Source organism: Thalassophryne amazonica, chromosome 17, assembly GCF_902500255.1.
Source record: "Thalassophryne amazonica chromosome 17, fThaAma1.1, whole genome shotgun sequence".
Lineage (NCBI taxonomy): Eukaryota > Metazoa > Chordata > Actinopteri > Batrachoidiformes > Batrachoididae > Thalassophryne > Thalassophryne amazonica.
The window spans coordinates 70,184,025-70,206,805 of record NC_047119.1 but is presented as its reverse complement, the minus strand read 5'-3'; the positions used below and the strand labels follow the sequence as shown (position 1 = coordinate 70,206,805).

The 22,781-nt window shown below is 45.7% G+C and overlaps 2 protein-coding genes across 4 annotated transcripts in view; both read right to left on the bottom strand.

Annotated features, from left to right (window-relative positions):
* The window catches only part of ndor1 (NADPH dependent diflavin oxidoreductase 1), a 57,478-nt gene extending 47,887 nt beyond the window's left edge, over positions 1-9,591 (bottom strand). The window contains exons 1-2 of one of the 2 annotated variants that reach the window (XM_034192012.1): positions 9,460-9,591; positions 162-301 (exon numbers count right to left, since the gene is read on the bottom strand). In XM_034192012.1, coding sequence (XP_034047903.1) covers positions 162-299 — 138 coding nt within the window. In that variant the 5' untranslated portion in view covers positions 300-301; positions 9,460-9,591. Of the gene's footprint in view, positions 1-161; positions 302-9,459 lie in introns of those variants that run through there. The other variant, XM_034192013.1, reaches the window with a different exon arrangement.
* Positions 9,592-15,635: 6,044 nt separating this feature from the next.
* lrsam1 (leucine rich repeat and sterile alpha motif containing 1) overlaps positions 15,636-22,781 on the bottom strand; it is a 104,779-nt gene continuing 97,633 nt past the window's right edge. For both annotated transcript variants that reach the window (XM_034192427.1, XM_034192428.1), the window contains exon 25: positions 15,636-18,052. In XM_034192427.1, the coding sequence (XP_034048318.1) occupies positions 17,930-18,052 (123 nt within the window). In that variant the 3' untranslated portion in view covers positions 15,636-17,929. The remainder of the gene's footprint in view (positions 18,053-22,781) is intronic.

Below are 22,781 nucleotides of genomic sequence, written 5' to 3'. Positions count from 1 at the left end.
AAGACGGGAAAGACCTGGTCAGCACCGCGTCTCAGTAAAATCCTTTTGGACATTAAAACAGTCTAATTAAAAGCTGCTGGAGTCTCACTGATCGGCTGCTAGCCTCCAGCTATGAAGACACAAGCTAATAGTCTATTATTACTGTGCAACATCACACTAACCACGCTGTACTCATCCAGAGACGACACGTGGACTTTCAGCAGCCGCCTCTGCGCCTGTCGAGCGATCCGCTCAGCCGTGTCCTGGGCCGTCCCAGTCTGACTCCCGTACAGGATCAGCAGCGTCGGCTTTGACATCATTGCTACAAAAAAAAAAAGTATCCAGCTGAAGAAAAACACTTCATAATGTCAAAGGAACAAGAGAAAATAAACCCATTCATTTATACATGAAACTGGTCAGAATTATTTTACATAAATTTAAAATGTTCAGAATTAAATGCAACCATTTTTTTTAAATAATCAGAATATTAGGAAAAAAAAACCAAATCAAATCAATTTCATTTATATAGCGCCAAATCACAACAAACAGTTGCCCAAAGGCGCTTTATATTGCAAGGCAAAGCCATACAATAATTACAGAAAAACCACAACGGTCAAAACGACCCCGTGTGAGCAAGCACTTGGCGACAGTGGGAAGGAAAAACTCCCTTTTAACAGGAAGAAACCTCCAGCAGAACCAGGCTCAGGGAGGGGCAGTCTTCTGCTGGGACTGGTTGGGGCTGAGGGGAGAGAACCAGGAAAAAGACATGCTGTGGAGGGGAGCAGAGATCAAGCACTAATGATTAAATGCAGAGTGGTGCATACAGAGCAAAAAGAGAAAGAAACACTCAGTGCATCATGGGAACCCCCCAGCAGTCTAAGTCTATAGCAGCATAACTAAGGGATGGTTCAGGGTCACCTGATCCAGCCCTAACTATAAGCTTTAGCAAAAAGGAAAGTTTTAAGCCTAATCTTAAAAGTAGAGAGGGTGTCTGTCTCCCTGATCCGAATTGGGAGCTGGTTCCACAGGAGAGGAGCCTGAAAGCTGAAGGCTCTGACTCCCATTCTACTCTTACAAACCCTAGGAACTACAAGTAAGCCTGCAGTCTAAGAGCGAAGCGCTCTATTGGGGTGATATGGTACTATGAGGTCCCTAAGATAAGATGGGACCTGATTATTCAAAACCTTATAAGTAAGAAGAAGAATTTTAAATTCTATTCTAGAATTAACAGGAAGCCAATGAAGAGAGGCCAATATGGGTGAGATATGCTCTCTCCTTCTAGTCCCAGTCAGTACTCTACCTGCAGCATTTTGAATTAACTGAAGGCTTTTCAGGAAACTTTTAGGACAACCTGATAATAATGAATTACAATAGTCCAGCCTAGAGGAAATAAATGCATGAATTAGTTTTTCAGCATCACTCTGAGACAAGACCTTTCTAATTTTAGAGATATTGCGCAAATGCAAAAAAGCAGTCCTACATATTTGTTTAATATGCGCATTGAATGACATATCCTGATCAAAAATGACTCCAAGATTTCTCACAGTATTACTAGAGGTCAGGGTAATGCCATCCAGAGTAAGGATCTGGTTAGACACCATGTTTCTAAGATTTGTGGGGCCAAGCACAATAACTTCAGTTTTATCTGAGTTTAAAAGCAGGAAATTAGAGGTCATCCATGTCTTTATGTCTGTAAGACAATCCTGCAGTTTAGTTAATTGGTGTGTGTCCTCTGGCTTCATGGATAGATAAAGCTGAGTATCATCTGCGTAACAATGAAAATTTAAGCAATGTTGTCTAATAATACTGCCTAAGAGAAACATGTATAAAGTGAATAAAATTGGTCCTAGCACAGAACCTTGTGGAACTCCATAATTAACCTTAGTCTGTGAAGAAGATTCCCCATTTACATGAACAAAATCTGCGCAGTGCCTTTGATACCTATGGCATGCTCTAATCTCTGTAATAAAATTTTATGGTCAACAGTATCAAAAGCAGCACTGAGGTCTAACAGAACAAGCAAAGAGATGAGTCCACTGTCTGAGGCCATAAGAAGATCATTTGTAACCTTGGCCTATAATTAGCTAAGATAGCTGGGTCAAGTGATAGCTTTTTAAGTAATGGTTTAATTACTGCCACCTTAAAAGCCTGTGGTACATAGCCAACTAATAAAGATAGATTGATCATATTTAAGATTAATGGTAGGGCTTCCTTGAGCACCCTGGTAGGAATGGGGTCTAATAAACATGTTGATGGTTTGGAGGAAGTAACTAATGAAAATAACTCAGACAGAACAACCGGAGAGAAAGAGTCTAACCAAATACCAGCATCACTGAAAGCAGCCAAAGAGAACGATATGTCTTTGGGATGGTTATGAGTAATTTTTTTTCTAATAGTTAAAATTTTATTACCAAAGAAAGTCATGAAGTCATTGCTAGTTAAAGTTAAAGGAATACTCGGCTCAATAGAGCTCTGACTCTTTGTAAGCCTGGCTACAGTGCTGAAAAGAAACCTGGGGTTGTTCTTATTTTCTTCAATTACTGATGAGTAGTAAGATGTCCTAGATTTACGGAGGGCTTTTTTATAGAGCAACAGACTCTTTTTCCAGGCTAAGTGAAGATCTTCTAAATTAGTGAGACGCCATTTCCTCTCCAGCTTACGAGTTATCTGCTTTAAGCTGTGAGTTTGTGAGTTATACCACGGAGTCAGGCACTTCTGATTTAAGGATCTCTTTTTCAGAGGAGCTACAGCATCCAAAGTTGTCCTCAATGAGGATATAAAACTATTGACGAGATAATCTATCTCACTCACAGAGTTTAGGTAGCTACTCTGCCCTGTGTTGGTATATGGCATTGGAGAACATAAAGAAGGAATCATATCCTTAAACCTAGTTACAGAGCTTTCTGAAAGACTTCTACTGTAGTGAAACTTATTCCCCACTGCTGGGTAGTCCATCAGAGTAAATGTAAATGTTATTAAGAAATTATCAGACAGAAGGGGGTTTTCAGGGAATACTGTTAAATCTTCAATTTCCATACCATAAGTCAAAACAAGATCTAAGGTATGATTAAAGTGGTGGGTGGACTCATTTACATTTTGAGCAAAGCCAATCGAGTCTAACAATAGATTAAATGCAGTGTTGAGGCTGTCATTCTCAGCATCTGTGTGGATGTTAAAATCGCCCACTATAAGTCAGACAAAAGGTCCGAAAATTCACAGAGAAACTCACAGTAACGACCAGGTGGACGATAGATAACAACAAATAAAACTGGTTTTTGGGACTTCCAATTTGGATGGACAAGACTAAGAGTCAAACTTTCAAATGAATTAAAGCTCTGTCTGGGTTTTTGATTAATTAATAAGCTGGAGTGGAAGATTGCTGCTAATCCTCCGCCTCGGCCCATGCTACGAGCGTTCTGGCAGTTAGTGTGACTCGGGGGTGTTGACTAATTTAAACTAACATATTCATCCTGCTGTAACCAGGTTTCTGTAAGGCAGAATAAATCAATATTTGATCAATTATTATATCATTTACTAACAGGGACTTAGAAGAGAGAGATCTAATGTTTAATAGACCACATTTAACTGTTTTAGTCTGTGGTGCAGTTGAAGGTGCTATATTATTTTTTCTTTTTGAATTTTTATGCTTAAATAGATTTTTGCTGGTTATTGGGAGCAGGCACCGTCTCTACGGGGATGGGGTAATGAGGGGATGGCAGGGGGAGAGAAGCTGCAGAGAGGTGTGTAAGACTACAACTCTGCTTCCTGGTCCCAACCCTGGATAGTCACGGTTTGGAGGATTTAAGAAAATTGGCCAGATTTCTAGAAATGAGAGCTGCTCCATCCAAAGTGGGATGGATGCCGTCTCTCCTAACAAGACCAGGTTTTCCCCAGAAGCTTTGCCAATTATCTATGAAGCCCACCTCATTTTTTGGACACCACTCAGACAGCGACCAATTCAGGGAGAACATGTGGCTAAACATGTCACTCCCGGTCAGATTGGGGAAGGGCACAGAGAAAACTACAGAGTCCGACATTGTTTTTGCAAAGTTACACACTGATTCAATGTTAATTTTAGTGACCTCCGATTGGCGTAACCGGGTGTCATTACTGCCGACGTGAATTACAATCTTACCAAATTTACGCGTAGCCTTAGCCAGCAGTTTCAAATTTCCTTCAATGTCGCCTGCTCTGGCCCCCGGAAGACAATTGACTATGGTTGCTGGTGTCGATAACTTCACATTTCTCAAAACAGAGTCGTCAATAACCAGAGTTTGTTCCTCGGTGGGTGTGTCGCCGAGTGGGGATAAACGGTTAGAGATGTGAACGGGTTGGCGGTGTACACGGGGCTTCTGTTTAGGACTACGCTCCCTCCTCACGGTCACCCAGTCGGCCTGCTTTCCCGGCTGCTCGGGATCTGCCGGAGGGGAACTAATGGCGGCTAAGCTACCTTGGTCCGCACCGACTACAGGGGCCTGGCTAGCTGTAGGATTTTCCAAGGTGCGGAGCCGAGTCTCCAATTCGCCCAGCCTGGCCTCCAAAGCTACGAATAAGCTACACTTATTACAAGTACCATTACTGCTAAAGGAGGCCGAGGAATAACTAAACATTTCACACCCAGAGCAGAAAAGTGCGGGAGAGACAGGAGAAGCCGCCATGCTAAACCGGCTAAGAGCTAGTAGCTGCGCTAAGCTAGTAGATTCCTAAAAACACACAAAGTGAATAATGTGTAAATAATTTAGAGGTGATTCAGCAGAGGGAGTGCTTTAGTTAAGGTACGTGAAGATTACACTGTGAAACAAATCGTTATCTAGTTAACTAGATCAATCTAACTACGCAGATTAAACAGCTAACAGATGCAGCAAAACACCGCTGTGCTCCGGAACAGGAAGTGATACAATACCGCAGTGAGAGCCAACCACCAGTAGAGGCCACTCATCCACTCATCTGTCTGTGTCCTTGCCTCAAGTGGAGGAGTTTAAGTATCTCGGGGTCTTGTTCACGAGTGAGGGACGGATGGAGCGTGAGCTCGTTAGACGGATCGGTGCAGTGATGCGGTCGCTGTATCGGACCGTCGTGGTGAAGAGAGAGCTGAGTAGGGGGGCAAAGCTCTCGATTTACTGATCGATCTACGTTCCGATCCTTACCTATGGTCATGAGATTTGGCTCATGACCGAAAGAACGAGATCGCGGGTACAAGCGGCCGAGATGAGTTTCCTCCGCAGGGTGGCTGGGCGCTCCCTTAGAGATAGGGTGAGGAGCATGGTCACTCGGGAGGAGCTCGGAGTCGAGCCGCTGCTCCTGCACGTCGAAAGGAGTCAGTTGAGGTGGCTCGGGTATCTTTTCTGGATGCCCCCTGGACGCCTCGCTGGAGAGGTGTTCCGGGCACATCCCATTGGGAGGAGGCCCCGGAGAAGACCCAGGACACGCTGGAAGGATTACATCTCTCGGCTGGCTTGGGAACGCCTTGGGGTTCCCCCGGAGGAGCTGGGGGAGGTGTGTGTGGATCGGGAGGTCTGGGAGGCTTTGCTTGAGCTGCTGCCCCTGCGACTGGACTCCGGATAAAGCGGAAGAAAATGGATGGATGGATGGATGACACAGAACCAATATATCAACACATCCATCCAGAAAGGTGGCATCCCAGGCTATTCGGGCTCTCTGGAACACACCTCGATGATCAGTCAATTGATTCAAGAAGCAAGGCAGAAGAAAAGCGACCTAACAGTCGTCTGGCTAGACCTTGCCAACGCTTATGGGTCAATTCCACATGTCCTCATCCAAGAAGGGCTTGACCATTATTACATCCCTATGGCAATCCGAGGCTTGATTAACAACTACCTTGCGGGATTCCGAGTCAGGTTTTCATCAGCGCTCTTTACCACCAGCTGGCTGGACCTCCAAAAGAGGATTCCAACAGGGTGCACCATCTCCCCCATCTTGTTCATTATGGGAATTAACTTATTGCTATCCGCAGCAGAGGGCATAACCCGGGGCCCCAAATTGGAATCCGGTGTTGTGCAGCCAGTGCTGCGAGCGTTCATGGACGACATCACTGTAACAACTGTGACGCACGTCCAAGCAAGATGGGTGCTGGAAACCTTGGGCAGTGTCGCCACCTGGGCAGGTATGCTGTTTAAAGCCAGGAAGTCCAGGAGCATGGTCATTAAGAAGGGCAGAGTCACCAGCAAGTTTAGCCTCAAAGTCCAGGGTGAGGTCATTCCATTCATCGAGGGCAGCCCAATAAAATGCCTGGGAAAATGGTTCAACGCGTCGCTGATGGATGGCGCCAATGTTTCTGAGGCTGTGAAGCAGACCGAGGAATGGCTGAAGAAGATAGACAAGTCTTTACTCCCGGGCAAGTTCAAGACCTGGCTGTATCAACACGGCCTCTTGCCCAGGCTACTTTGGCTATTCACGGTCTATGAGTTTCCCATGACTACCATCGAGGTCATTGAGAGGAAGACCAACAAGCATCTGCAGAGGTGGCTGGGAATTCCCCCAAGCTTCTCAGCAGTGGGCCTTTACATCCAGTCTGGTCAGCTGCAACAACCCCTGTCATCAGTTGTTGAGGAGTACAAGGTGGCAAAATGCAGGGTCGTCCTAAGCCTGAGGAATTCCAACGACGACCTCATCAAACAAGCTGGCATTACAACCAGGTCTGGACGCAAATGGTCTGCCAACACAGCTGTGGAACAGGCTGCCGGTTCGCTGAAGTTGCAGGACATATGCGTCCACCGACAAGGTCTCGGCTCTGCACAATTTCAAACCTGGGGAGGCGCAAACATGAGAACCAGGCGAGGCATGGTGCAGGCAGAAGTGAGGAGCAGGGAGGAGGAGAAGCGAGTAGCCAGAGCAGTGCAGCAAGGATCCCAGGGGGCCTGGACAAAATGGGATTTGCCCAGGCACAAAGTCACGTGGAGGGAGCTGTGGCAAATGGAGCCATACCGCATCTCCTTCCTCTTGCGGTCGGTCTATGACACCCTCCCCTCCCCAGTACATCTGCACACATGGGGGCTAAGAGAGGATCCACTTTGCAAGTTGTGCAGCCAGAAGGGGACCCTGGCCCACATACTCTCTGGGTGCACAAAATCTTTAACCCAGGGGAGGTATAGATGGCGCCACGACAAAGTTCTCCTCTCACTGGCTGACACCATAGAGCGGGAGAGAGTCAAGAAGAGACCAGTTCACACAACTGCAGGAAGAGCGATCACCTTTCTTAAGGAAGGAGCCAGGCCTGTACAGACCACCAAAGGGAAAAGTCCCAGCATACTTCATGCCGCAAGCTGGTGGGAGATGAGGGTGGATCTAGGGAGGAGTTTGCAATTTCCAGAGGTGGTGCAAACATCCCTCCGCCCTGACATAGTGCTGTGGTCGGCAAGAGACCAGAAGATAATCCTGGTCGAGCTGACAGTGCCATGGGAAGAGGGCTGCGAGGAGGCCCACGACAGGAAGGCTGCAAAATACCAACCTCTGGCCCAAGAATGCCGAGACAGGGGCTGGCAGGCATGGGTTTTCCCTGTAGAGATAGGGTGTAGGGGCTTCCCAGCAAAGTCCACACGGAGCCTTCTTTCTGCCATATGGATGGACGAGCAGAGTAAAAAGCAAGCGGCTCGCCGGATGGGGGAGGAGGCAGAATGTGCCTCATGCTGGATCTGGAGTAAAAGGGAGGAAAGCTGGAAGCCGGGGGCAGATGGGCAGTGACCTGGCCACTCACTGCGGGCCCACCAACTGGAGGGTGTTGTGGTTCAGGGCCGAAACACCCAGTGAAGGTTGGACACCACCTGACGACATCTGCCCCTGGCCTAAAGCTACAGCTACCTGCTAAGGTAGGTGAGGAAGGCACCAACAAGTGTATTCATCAAGTAAGTCACCAAATGTGTCTTTTAAACTTCATTTACATCAATAATTAAGAAATACAAACAGTAAAGTACTGTAGCGTAAAATACAGCTCTCAAAAACTGAGCAACTGTGCAAGAAAGAAAAGTGAGTAAATACACACAGATAAATCTGAAGGAGCCATGAAGGCGCACCGAGGGGGTTCTGAAAGAGCACCGAGGGGGTTCTGAAGGAGCCCTGAAGGCTTCTGGAGAAACCACTAATGACTGTCTGTAAATATCATTAATTTAACAAACAGGCTGAAAAACTCTCAGTTTCATCACCCAGACAAACTATTTTCATCACTTCATCATCTGTCTGCAGATGTTCCTCTTTCTTTTTTATTTTTTTCTGAGTTGTTTTCTTTAAAGGAGCTGGCAAGTTATTGGCAAGTTAGCTGGAAAGAACTGCCAGGTCTGCAGAAAAATATCTCTCGGAGGCAGCCTGCCCTCCATCCAGGACCAAGAAGTGAGCTGGCAATGTCTCTGCAGACCCCTCACACCCTGGAAACACACTGTTTAAACTTCTCCCCTCTGGTCACATTACAGAGCTCTGTACGTCAAAACAACCAGACACAGGAACAGTTTCTTTCCACAGTCCATCACACTGATGAACAATTAACCATATCAGAATCTCGAGTGACGCACTGCATTGTGGGAGAGGTCTGAGTTCACTATCACCAAACACAGCCAATGCGTGTGAGCAGCCTTTTAAATCCAAGTAATTTCTCTCTCTGTTTATCAGTATTTTACGTCTGCCTGTTGCCAGCAGCTGCTGTAATTCCAGCTCCAATAGAATATTTTAAAGTTGCTGCAGTTAAAAAGCTCGTAGTTGGATCTCGCAATCTGATGTCTGTCCCAGCCCATCTCTCTGCGCCCCCTTAATGCTCTTAGCTGAGTATTCCGTGGGGTCTGAAGTGTTTACTTTGAAAAAATGAGAGTGTTCAAAGCAGGCGCAGTCGCCTGGATAACCCAGCTAGGAATAATGGAATAGGACTCCGGTTCCATTTTGTGGGTTTTCTTCTGTGAACTGGGGCCATGATTAAGATGGATGGCTGGGGGCATTCGCATTGTGCCGCTAGAGGTGAAATTCTTAGACCGGTGCAAGATGGACAAAAGGGAAAGCATTTGCCAAGAATGTTTTCATTAATCAAGAACGAAAGTCGGAGGTTCTGACCAGAAACAATGCCAACTAGCAATCCAGTGGCGTTATTCCCGTGACCCGCAGAGCATGGGAATAACGCCACTGGGGAATAACTCTCCCTGGAGACCAAAGTGTTGTTTGGTACCTGTGACCCTTGACCTGGAAGTGCGCCTATTCTTTCCCAGACAGGCACACTTAGAACCGCGAGATGGCTTATTTAACCTGCGATAAAACTCACTAATTATCTCATGTACAACCACCTTTGCACACATTTTTATTGCACATTTTTACAGTGAATTATTTAGTGTTTGGTGTACAGTACAGCTCAAACCAGAGTCAAACTCCTTGTATTCCTGGTGAATAAAGGCATTTCTGATTCTGAAGTTAGTGTTTAAGCATTCTATAAATCCCACATATCTCCTATAATTAAGAACTAAATAACACATAAATAAAAACACTTACCAGAACTACTTGTTAGCAAACGACCTGAATCTTAACCGTACATGCACTTTACGCAAACGTCTGTTTCCGCGTTGTGATTGGTTCTTGCGCTGTCGCTTCTTCTTCTTCTTTTCTTCTGCTTCGTTCTTGTCGTCTTCTTCTGCTGTCGAGTTTATTGGCGGTTTGCAAACTAACACGGTGCATTACCGCCACCTACTGTTTGGGTGAGTAGTGTTAATGGAGTCTGACGCGTGTTGGAGAAGGGAGGGAAGAAAAGGTGGGGGAGATTACACTGTACTTTACTCTTAAATAACTTTGTTCCCTTTAAATATGTAACTACATGCCTCCAAGCTGGTCATGTAATAAGCCATTTCACAGTCTCGGGTGAAGTACTGCATTGTGGGAGAGGTGACACTATAAATTTGCCCAATACCTCATAGATAACTGAAAATGCCTCAAGGTCAAAGGTAATTCTCCAGCCTCATCCTGAACAGCTGGGACACACACACTTCAAGGGCCTGAGCTTGTATCACATCAAGCTTTTGGAGATGAGATTTTGCAGCTGATCTGTATATGAGACAAGATCTTATTACAGCAGATTTACTTCAGACACTTCATGCTCGCTCTCCAGCTACTTCCTGCCAGACATCTCATTATAGTTGCTGCCTTTTCACACCTTGTGACGACTCTCTGGATATGATGACCAAAGGTCAATTTACAATCCACCCAGACACCCAAAAACTGCACAGTTTGAACTTGTTTAACTGACTGTCCACACAGATTAACTGGAATTGGTTCTTGCACTGATGCCACATTCACGATTTCAAACAAACGTGGGAATTTAGACTTTTTATTCTGCAAAATACGCTGTCAGCTGAACACATGCGAAGAGTTCAGATGCAAAATCCAGTAAGTATTTTTTTTTAAATGGAGAAAAATGCAGTTGAAAATGGAGATGTAAAGGAAACCGTATTTGGAAATGCACACACTTTCATCAATAAAATGAAAACATTTTGTTCAAATTCTTTCATCTTTTGCACACCGATGGTCCCCTTAACAGCCAAGTACATGTTGGCCTCAGCTAAAAATTTATGGTTTTGGAGATACTGGGTTTTGCATTTGAACTCTTCATACGGACAGTCACATGTTGATCTCAGGTTTTAGTGTTTTAAAAATTGGTTTCTTCTCTGCTGAGTGGGAAAATAGCTGTTGTCTTTCTTTAAAGTTTGAAAAAATAATTTTTACTTTGTTCGTGTGAAATTTGCCCAAAAACCCATTGAAAATGCTGTGGTTTGTCCCCCAGTAGAGAAATTACGTCATATGCGTCCTATTTTACCCCTTTAGTGCCCACCCTTAAACAAGACTGCAGTGCCCAATTTCACTCACTCATTCACCTTCAACCGCTTACTCCAATTAAGGGTCATGGGGGGCTGGAGCCTATCCCAGCAGTCATAGGGTGTGATCCAGGGTGCACCCTGGACAGGACACCAGACTGTCGCAGGGTCACATACAGACAAACAATTTAAAGTCAATTTAAAGTTTCCAATCCACCTAACCTGCATGCCTTTGGATGTGGGAGGAAACCAGAGAACCCGGAGGGAACCCACGCAAACACGGGGAGAACAATCAAACTCCACACAGAAAGACCAAATCATCCATATACGTATACACACTGAAAGAATTCCACCATCATTGTCTACCTTTACTGTCTCAGTATCACCCCACCAAACTAACACCTCTGAAGTCTGTACTACTCAGTCTGAAGTCTAACAGTGTAACCAGGTACACACTCATTTAAGAAAAATTTGGAATGTTTGATACGGGAAAATGTCTTGGAGGCATCTGTAAATCACAGAAATATCCATTTAATTCAGTGCTGTGCTCAGGCTTAAAATCCACCTGGTGTCCAATTAAACCTCCAGCAGTGACTACAGGATGATCTCCAGAACCATCTGTGGGTCTGCAGTTGTCTTTGCTTCTAATCCAGCCTGCTTTACCTTTGATGATTGACACCAACACGGTGTACCAGAAAACCTCTCAGTGTGACAGCAACAACAGATGTACGTATGCCAGAATATTTTAGGGATGCTCAGTCTATATGTTGTCAGCACCACATGACTAATCACTCTCCAGACTGATGATGGCTTTCTGGACCTTGTACAAACAAATAATATCCCTACAGTCATACTGCAGTGAACACGGTTAAAAATTCACCGTTTTCTCCTGAGATCGGTAAAGTTCTTTGCTCCAGTCACACCCTCTGTGTCGGCAGATGAGCGTGGAGCAGTTATCCAGAGATGTTACGTCTTGTTGGCCAGATTCACAGGACATGATGTCATCATATTTCCTTATGAAACTTTGTACATACACTTAAATCTAGAATTGGTATTCTTCTTTATTTCAATCAAAGGCCCTTGTCTCGGCTTAAAAGGAATGCACCTCCAGAAAGAGTTCAGCTCAACCATGTTGTCTTTTTCAATAGGCTTGAACCCATATCTGCTTTGATTCACTGGTGCTGCCAAGACTCCACTGTCATAAAACACTTGCATCTCTGTGAGAGCTAGCAGCTATGGGCAACCAAACATGTTGTAAGAACCTGTCAGAAGACTTCACCTTGGTGTATGACTTATGATTTGAAGCTGTATTGGAATTGCTGAGATGGAATGTAACCATATTTCCAAACTCTGTGCAGTTCCCCTAATGTATACTTACACATTTACCAGACATCATAGGAGCACATTTGACAACATTTTTATTTGTCCTGTAGGAAAAAAGAAACGTAAAAGCGTGGTCTGTATAATGTTGCGTGCTGTTACACGTCCACAGATATTGTGCTACACGACCTTCAAGTCATGAAGCTGTTGGTAAAACAATGTGGGAGGTTCACTGACGTGTTGAAGCCTTGATATCATTACTCCATTTACTTTCTTGCATTTTGTTTGTAAATATAAATTATTTGCACCAAATTCTATCTTTGTGAAATGCTAAGAGTACACACTCCATCAGCAGGTTCATAAATGCACAACTATATACATTTTCCTCGATGGTCCCCTTGACGAGCATCCCAAAGATTCCCGGAGGAAGACAACCACGAAATCTCACTGTCCCAAGATGTGACCATGGGAAGTACAATGGCATTGTTCTTATTGTTGAATTCTGTGTTAGATACATAGAAAAACAGAAGAATTTAAACTCTTTGTACTTTTGAGTGTCTGGGTTTGTGACTGTCTTGGATCAAGACTAAGAGCCAGGCTTTTAATGACTTCTTGGACTCAGCCATCAGGAGGGTATCTGTGGTGTTGAACTTGTAGAGACTTTCATTTATCTCGGCAGCGATGTGCATGTCTCTGGGTCCTCAGCCTTTGAGATAGAGGGGTGCCTGGGCAGAGCTTATGGACTTATGAGGTTGCTGGACAGAGATGTTTGGGAAGGCTGGTCTTTGCAGAATGAAGGTCCAAGTCTTTAGGTTCCTGGTGCTGCCTGTCTCATTGTACGGTTGACACCAACTCGTGACTGAAGACATTGACTGGATATCTTTGGTTGAAGGTCTCTATGGAGGATCCTTGGGTATCGCTGCCATGACTTTGTGTCAAACAAGTGGTCACTTAGAAGTGAGGAGGATCACTTGCATTGTGACGGAGGATTGGCTTCGATAATTTGACTGTGTGGTGTGTTTCTCTGCGTTTGATCTAGCACACATGTATGAGTGTTCAGGACCCCAGTGGATGGAGAAGGCTGAGGACACGCCCACATTTCACCTGGCTGCGGCAGACAGATGTTACTTTAGAGATGTCAGGATGGCCCAGTTGCCTGCCTGGGTGGTTCCCATCCAGAACCCAAGGCAGTTCTGTGGTTTCATGGATATGATGAAGTGCAGCACCAGACAACATAATAAACAGTCCTGTCATCCAAACAGTGTTTCTTTTGATCCTGGATGATCGCACAAGAACCCTGAAAGTGCAACGCAATCATCACAGCAGACACACAATCCAGGACACACGAAATTTATTTACAGTTGATCTTGAATAGATTCAGACGCACAGAGACAAAGATCATTTACATGCAAGTGTGTGTATATTAAAGTCAAACAAACATGGTGAAGCCTGAAAGTTAAGAGCACTTGAAAGCGTCTAACAGTGTTAGTGGAGCCAGGAAACGAGAAGGATGCGTGTTCGTCCATCGACGGAACCCGAACACGAGCGTCTGACGGTGTGAGATGAGGAAATGGAGGAAAAACACAAAACAGCAAACACAGGACAACAATCTTATGATCAATTTTATCATAAAGTTGTGTTTCTGTGCAGATAAATTATTCCATCAAGTTCAGAGAAAAACGAAGAAAAGAACAGAAACACAGGAAACTTCCACCTGTAAGGAACTGAAGAAGGCACATTCAGTCAGACGACGGCTGTTCTGACAACACACACAAACTGATCAATGTTTAAAAAAACAAACTACCCATTTTGTGTGTGTTAAAGCCACAAGTGTTACTATTGAAAAGTTTGACAAAATAAAATGCAATAAATATAAAGGAAATCATCAAAATGCAAACTGAATTTTCCCAGATGTGGCTTGATTTCCAGAAATCCTGTGGATGTTCAGTCTGTTTCATCGTGGACTGGTGGACGTGGGCTGGTCCTGCAGATCCACCCGTCACTGGGCTTGGATTCATTTTGCACACCATTCACAGTTTGTTTTATCCACACTGGGAGCAGTCCAAAAGACTTCAGAAGTTTACGAGCCATGAAAACACGCACAGACACATTATCAATTCTCTCAGTAATACAAACGCTTGGAGCGGCGCAGCTAACGGCACAGAAATGTAACTGTTGCTTCCAAACTGAGACCGTGCGCTGAATGATGATCTCAGAAGTCTGGCATGGGCGCCCCAGCTGGAGGAATGTGGGTTTACCTCTCACTGAATTACTGAAGATACGGTAAAATTGAGAAAATGCCCTTGCACCCCAGAGGGTTAAAGGCCAAACAAAGTACAGCTGCTTTTGACTTGACCTGGATGACTGAGAATCCAGACTCGTGTTAATCATATATTCACATAAGTACAGACGTAAGGTCCAGAGACAGCTCCGAAACCAACAATGATATATTCATTTTATATCTGTAAGCTTCTAGAAGAACTAGTATCAAACCACCAGCAAGACGAGGACAGTGCTCCTGTCAGCCACGGATTAGTCTTCCTTCAGTGGATGTATCTTTTATTTCACAGGTACACACCACCGCACATACAGACGTGAAGTATTCGTGGCACAGTCACCTGTCAAAGCTTTGTTAAACACATTAAGACTTTGAAATGAGTGATGGTTTCACCTTCGCCCTGAGACTTTGCCTTTCTGGGGAACTCTGCCACACGTCTTTAAGTCCCGTTCTCACTTTCATGGAAATGAATCCAGGAGCTTCATGATCTATAACGGTGACAAACTGGCACGTGAAGATCGTGGGTACCCATGAACGTGACAGAATACTCGGTTTAATGATGTAATGCACCAGATTTGTTCCATGTGTGCAAAAACAACCATAGATTACACCCCTGTCACACCTTGAATATTCAGCCAGCGTATACCAACCTTATTAAAAACGCTGGCATATGTCTAATAAGTTATGGGTAAGTTTTTAAGAGCACATTGAAGTAAGCTGATATATCATCATAATACCTCGAAAAATTTTGAGCATGATCAATATTTTCAACATATCAAATCAAATCAATTTTATTTATATAGCACCAAATCACAACAGTTGCCCCAAGGCGCTTTATATTGCAAGGCAAAAGCCATACAATAATTACAGAAAAACCCCAACGGTCAAAACGACCCCCTGTGAGCAAGCACTTGGCGACAGTGGGAAGGAAAAACTTCCTTTTAACAGGAAGAAACCTCCAGCAGAACCAGGCTCAAGGAGGGGCAGTCTTCTGCTGGGACTGGTTGGGGCTGAGGGAGAGAACCAGGAAAAAGACATGCTGTGGAAGAGAGCAGAGGTCAATCACTAATGATTAAATGCAGAGTGGTGCATACAGAGCAAAAAGAGAAAGAAACACTCAGTGCATCATGGGAACCCCCCAGCAGTCTAAGTCTATAGCAGCATAACTAAGGGATGGTTCAGGGTCACCTGATCCAGCCCTAACTATAAGCTTTAGCAAAAAGGAAAGTTTTAAGCCTAATCTTAAAAGTAGAGAGGGTGTCTGTCTCCCTGATCTGAATTGGGAGCTGGTTCCACAGGAGAGGAGCCTGAAAGCTGAAGGCTCTGCCTCCCATTCTACTCTTAAAAACCCTAGGAACTACAAGTAAGCCTGCAGTCTGAGAGCGAAGCGAACATATGCAGCGTATGACTCATACCGTATATGACTTATGTCCCGCACATGCAGGACATATGTTGTACGTAAGTTAAAGAATCGTGTTGACACACGATTCTTGTAATTTACTCATAAGTAGAAATACTTCCATTAATGCTGTCCAATGATTGGCTGAAAGCTGCAGTCCTCATGCAAACAAATATTAAAACTATTCACAAACGGAGTAAATATAAAGTCTTAATCTTACCTGTTATGTCATTTCAGTTGGATTCATCATCACAGCCTGATGAAAACATATCCACATAAAGTGTCCTGATTTTGGAAAACAATGTCTCAAAACACTTTATTTCCTTGTGGCTGAAGAAATGTAGCGTTTTAAAGTAAATCCCTCAGTGGTTTCTCTGCTTCAGGTGCATTTCTCAGCCTGAGGATGCCGGACTTGCAGTCTGATCCATCCCCTGTCTGACTGATCAGACATGGGGGACGGATCAGACCATGACTGGCACTGAAAGAGTCACATCACTTCATTCATTCATGGCAGCGTTTACCCCTGCCATCAGTCGACTCATCAGCAGTCTGCACGCAATGAAAATAAATCCCATGATCCAAGACAAAAATAAAATAATGTTAAATTACTCTGTTTTGCCTCAGTGTGGAGAAGAGATTATGTGCGACAGCGTATGTGCAGTCGATGACGTGCTTGTCAATATTTAAGTGTTCCACCTGCCAAACAATAGGGTTCTGCTGCCAGTGGAAATGCAAACCATGCCAGAATAACTGTTCCGACCCGCACCACACCGTGCAGTACCGAGCCCAACCCCGGGGTGGTCAGCATATGCTGAACTAAATTGTCAAGGTGTGACAGTTGCATAACCTATTAGATGTACGCCCACATATGCCAGCATTTTTAATACAGTCAGCATATGGTGGCTAAATCATCAAGGTGTAACAAGGCCCTTAGTCGTAGTGCTTCCAGAAGGCAACCCAGGAATGTCCCGGCCTATATGGCTCATTACAGGCTCAAAAGAAATACAAGGGATTATTACATATTATAATAAAAATCTGCCCTATACTCGTAAACCAGCCCTCATGACATACAAGAAAAATAGGGCTGATAAATTATACACTTTTCCTATCAATTTTACTGCTCTGGAAACTGTGGCAATAAAATCAGGGTGATACAAATCTTAACACAGAGCGATACAAAAAAAAGGCATTGAAAATACCAGGTTTTGTATCGCCCCGCTTTTCATCCAATCAGGAGCCCCCATTTCTCAGCCCCACCAATGACACACCCCCACTTTGTGTTACCCTGGTGACAAGTGCGGGATCCTGGTACAGGATCCAGATCATGTCATTCAACCAAGATGTCTGATCAAGGTGAGAGTTTTCGCCTCCCTGGCAGGGAGAATTCTACAACTTGAGTCTCATACTGAAGGTTGAGAGACATCTAGAAGTTAGTGACAAGGACACTCACGACTTTATTGAGAGACATAAGAACAAGATCACCACCAGGAAAACAGAGAGTGAAGTGAACTTGTTCACTGAATGGCTGAGTGGAACCAAGAAGGAGAAGAGAAAGTTCCTTGTTCTTTCTCTGGTGGAACTTGACAAATGGAGTTGATGATAATTATATGGTTCTTGTTCTTTATTTTTGTTGTAATATGTGATAAATATCTTATTACATGTCTATTTAAGTATCACACCCTGTATCATGCCATGATGTATCTGTATGAGCCCGAGTCCAAGGTATAATTACAAACTATGTCCAAGTTCAAACAGAAAAAAGGAACATCTGTAACATCTTGGAAACCCCATCAATAATGACACAATAAAAGAACATTCTGTTTCACCCTGGGCAACACCCCAAGAGCCTCAAAGGTTTTCTAAGATATGGACAAGGGTTCAAAAGCGCGAGCTTCCAGGTTCATCTCTGTGCGAGTGAGAACAAGGCATTAAAATACACTTTCATATATTTCTGATTTCTCTTTGCCTTCATCCTTGTGACTGCCTTGGACTTTATCATTTATCTTGTATGTGCTATGTAAAGTGCTACATGAATAAAATGGATTGTTTTTACTTTTTTTCTCCACATTTGGATAATACGGTATAATTCACAGCAGGAGGACAGTCATGCATAAATAATTAGCGGTGATGGTGACAGACTTGCATGCTGCTGTGCTGCTTCTAGCTGTGATACAGACGCACACGCTGGGAAATGCTGCCGCGGCACAGTGGGCAGTTCAGAAGAGCATCGCTGCAGACCTGGCAACAGCACACATGACCACACGGCAAGAAGATAACCTGAGTCTGGAAAAAACACAAAACACAACACATGACTGTTACGTTGTTGTTCTGATGCCTGGATACCTGCAACACGATTCAAAAAAGCTGGGGCGGCCAACAAAAGACTGGGAAAGTTGATGAATGCTCAAAGAACAGCTGTTTGGAACATTCCACAGGTGAACAGGTTAATTGGAAACACGTGAGTGTCATGATTGGGTATAAAAGGAGCATCCCCAAAAGGCTCAGCTGTTCACAAGCAAAGATGGGGTGAGGATCATCACTTTGTGAAGAACTGGGTGAAAAAATAGTCCAACAGTTTAAAAAGAATGTTTCTCAACATTCAATTGCAAGGAATTTAGGGATTCCATCATCAACAGTCCATAATATAATCAGAAGATTCAGAGAATCTGGAGAACTTCCTACACGTATGCGGCAAGGCCGAAAATGAACAATGATTCCCTCAGGTGGCACTGCATTAAAAACCGACATCATTGTGTAAAGGATCTTACCGAGTGGGCTCAGGAACACTTCAGAAAACCATTGTCAGTTAACACAGTTCGTCCCTACATCTACAAGTGCAAGTTAAAACTCTACCATGCAAAGCGAAAGTCATACATCATCAACATCCAGAAACGCCGCCACCTTCTCTAGGCCCGAGCTCATTTGAAATGGACAGACACAAAGTGGAAAAGTGTGCTGTGGTCTGATGAGTCCACATTTCAAATTGTTTTTGGAAATCATGGACGTAGTGTCCTCCGGACAAAAGAAGAAAAGAACCATCGAGATTGTTACCAGCGCCAAGTTCAAAAGCCAGCATCTGTGATGGTATGGGGGTGTGTTAGTGCCCATGGCATAGACAACTTACACATCTGTGATGGCACGATCAATGCTGAAAGGTACATCCAGGTTTTGGAGCAACACATGCTGCCATCCAAGCAACGTCTTTTTTCAGATACGTCCCTGCTCATTTCAGTAAGACAACGCCAAGCCACATTCTGCACGTGTTACAACAGCGTGGCTTCGTAGTAAAAGAGTGCGGGTACTAGACTGGTCTGCCTGCAGTCCAGACCTGTCGTCCATTGAAAATGTGTGGCGCATTATGAAGCACAAAATACGACAACGGAGACCCCGGACTGTTGAACAACTGAAGTCGTACATCAAGCAAGAATGGGAAAGAATTCCACCTACAAAGCTTCAACAATTAGTGTCCTCAGTTCCCAAACGCTTATTGAGTGTTGTTAGAAGGAAAGGTGATGTAACACAGTGGTAAACACACCACTGTCCCAGCTTTTTTGAAACATGTTGCAGGCATCCATTTCAAAATGAACAAATATTTGCACAAAAACAATGTTTTCTGTGGATACTTGCAAAAAATACAGCCTTTGAAAAGCGGCTGTGGAGTGCAGCGTTTCCACAAAAGCTGCACTTGTAAATTAACTGTACAGCCTGTTGAGAAAAACTCATCAAATCTGAATATAGGTATTTTTTTTTTGGACAGTTAAACATGATTCATTTAAAGTGCGCGTCTTTTTGCTTCATCTGCGGAGGTGAAAAACGGCCAGTGTAACAAACCATTTTTTTTTTAATATACAAACACACTGGTTCACTTTAAATGTGCAATAAGTCCGTTTCAGACGATCAGCACGGACTCTTTCTCTTAAAAGGCTTTATTTTACGCAATGTACAGCTTTGTAAACTTGTACATTAGTTATGCACATACTCTATGGTCTTCTTCTGTTTTTTGTGGGAGGGTTACAGCACCACACATAGGCCTGGTATATGTACTACAACGTCAAACAAAGACTCGAGGAATTTGCCTTGAACATTTTTGTAATCAAATTATTCGAATTACTCGACTGATCATTTCAGACCGACACAAAACACAATTTTTCAAGGGCAAATGGAAATTTAGTGTGTGCTGATCGTATTTTGCACATTTGAAACCTTGGTGTTAACTTATTCCACTTGACAGACTGAGGCTGCTGCCTTCTCGTACACAGAATAAAATGAATAAATACATAAATAAAAAGATAATAAAAATATTATTCAGAATAATTACAAAAAAAAAATCATTCATTGTTTATCTCCCCTCTAGCTGCCACCTTATCGTGGTGGGGGAGTTTGCGTACCCGGATGATCCTAGGAGCTATGATGTCGGGGGCTTTGTGCTCCCTGTAGGGTGTCCCAAGGTAAACAGGTCCTAGGTGAGGAGTCAGACTAAGGGCAGCTCAGAACCTCCATGACCAGTGAAAGATCAAGGACCGAGACGTCGCCCGGTATGGCGGAGCCGGGGTCCCACACTGGAGCCAGGCCTGGGGTTGGGGCTCGCGCGCGAGCACCTGGTGGTCGGGCCTTAACCCATGGGGCCCGGCCGGGCTCAGCCCGAAGGAGCAACGTGGGCCCGCCCTCCTGTAGGTTTACCACCTACAGAGGGGGCCATGGGGGTCGGGTGCAGAGAGGATTGGGTAGCAGTCGAGGGCGGGCGGCCCGGCGGCCCGGTCCATGCTCACAGCCCCTGGCTGTTGGGACGTGGAATGTCACCTAGCTGGGGGGCAAGGAGCCTGAGCTTGTGCGGGAGGTTGAGAGATACCGACTAGAGATAGTCGGGCTAACCTCCACGCACAGCATGGGCTCTGGTACCCAACTCCTGGAGAGGGGCTGGACGCTTCATTTTTCTGGCGTTGCCCACGGGGAGAGGCAGAGAGCTGGGGTTGCATTGCTTATTGCTCCCCAGCTCAGTCGCCATGTGTTGGAGTTCACTCCGGTGAACGAGAGGGTCGCGTCCCTACGCCTTCGGGTCGGGGACAGGTCTCTCACCGTTGTCTCGGCCTACGGGCCGAGCGACAGTGCAGAGTACACGACCTTCCTGGAGTCCCTGGGAGGGGTACTAGATAGCGCTCTGACTGGGGACTCCATTGTTCTCCTGGGGGATTTCAAAGCCCACGTGGGCGGTGACAGCGAGACCTGGAGGGGGGTGATCGGGAAGCACGGCCTCCCTGATCTGAACCCGAGTGGTGTTCAGTTGTTGGACTTCTGTGCTAGTCACAGTTTGTCCATCACGAACACCATGTTCGAGCACAAGGGTGTCCATAAGTGCACGTGGCACCAGGACACCCTGAGCCAGAGGTCGATGATCGACTTTGTAGTCGTATCATCTGACCTTCGGCAACTTGTCTCGGACACTCGAGTAAAGAGAGGGGCAGAGCTGTCGACCGATCACCACCTGGTGGTGAGTTGGATCCGCTGGGAGGGGAGGAAGCCGGTCAGACCTGGCAGGCCCAAACGTATCGTGAGGGTCTGATGGGAACGACTGGCGGAACCCTCTGTCAGGGAGGTCTTCAACTCCCACCTCCGGGAGAGCTTCTCCCAGATCCCGGGGGAGGTTGGAGACATGGAGTCTGAGTGGACCATGTTCTCCACCTCCATTGTTGATGCGGCCGCTCGTAGCTGTGGTCGCAAGGTCTCTGGTGCCTGTCGCCGCGGCAATCCCCGAACCTGGTGGTGGACACCGGAAGTAAGGGATGCTGTCAAGCCGAAGAAGGAGTCATACTTATCTTTGTTGGTAGGTGGGACCCCAGAGGCAACTGACAGGTACCAGCAGGCCAAGCGTGCCGCAGCCCGTGCGGTCGCAGAGGCAAAAACTCGGGTCTGGGAGGAGTTCGGGGAGGCTATGGAGGAGGACTATAGGTCGGCCTCGAAGAGATTCTGGCAAACCGTCCGACGCCTCAGGAGGCGGAAGCAGCTCTCCACCGGCACTGTTTACGGTGCGGGTGGGGAGCTGTTGACCCTGACTGAGGATGTTGTTGGGCGGTGGAAGGAGTACTTCGAGGATCTCCTCAATCCCATTGTCACGTCTTCCGGAGAGGAAGCAGAGATTGGGGACCCAGAGGCGGACTCATCCATTACCCAGGCAGAAGTCACCGAGGTGGTTAGAAAGCTCCTCGGTGGCAAGGCTCCTGGGGTGGACGAAATCCGTCCTGAGTACCTTAAGTCTCTGGATGTTGTGGGACTGTCTTGGCTGACACGCCTCTGCAACATCGCGTGGCGATCGGGGACAGTGCCTCTGGACTGGCAGACTGGGGTGGTGGTCCCTCTGTTTAAGAAGGGGGACCGGAGGGTGTGTTCCAACTATAGGGGGATCACACTCCTCAGCCTCCCCGGTAAGGTCTATTCCAGAGTACTGGAGAGGAGAATTTGACCAATGGCCGAACCTCGGATTCAGGAGGAGCAGTGTGGTTTTCGTCCTGGTCGCAGCACACTGGACCAGCTCTACACGCTCCATTGGGTGCTCGAGGGTTCATGGGAGTTCGCTCAACCAGTCCACATGTGTTTTGTGGATCTGGAGAAGGTGTTCGACCGTGTCCCTCGGGGCACCCTGTGGGGAGTGCTCCGGGAGTACGGGGTCCGGGGTCCTTTACTAAGGGCTATCCGGTCCCTGTATGACCGCAGCAGGAGCTTGGTTCGCATTGCCGGTAGTAAGTCAAACCTGTTTTCAGTGCACGTTGGCCTCCGCCAGGGCTGCCCTTTGTCACCGGTTCTGTTCATTATTTTTATGGACAGAATTTCTAGGCATAGCCAGGGTGTAGAGGGGGTCTGGTTTGGGAACCACAGAATCTCGTCTCTGCTGTTTGCGGACGACGTGGTTCTGTTGGCTTCGTCAAATCAGGACCTTCAGGATGCACTGGGGCGGTTTGCAGCCGAGTGTGAGGCGTCCGGGATGAAAATCAGCACCTCCAAATCCGAGGCCATGGTT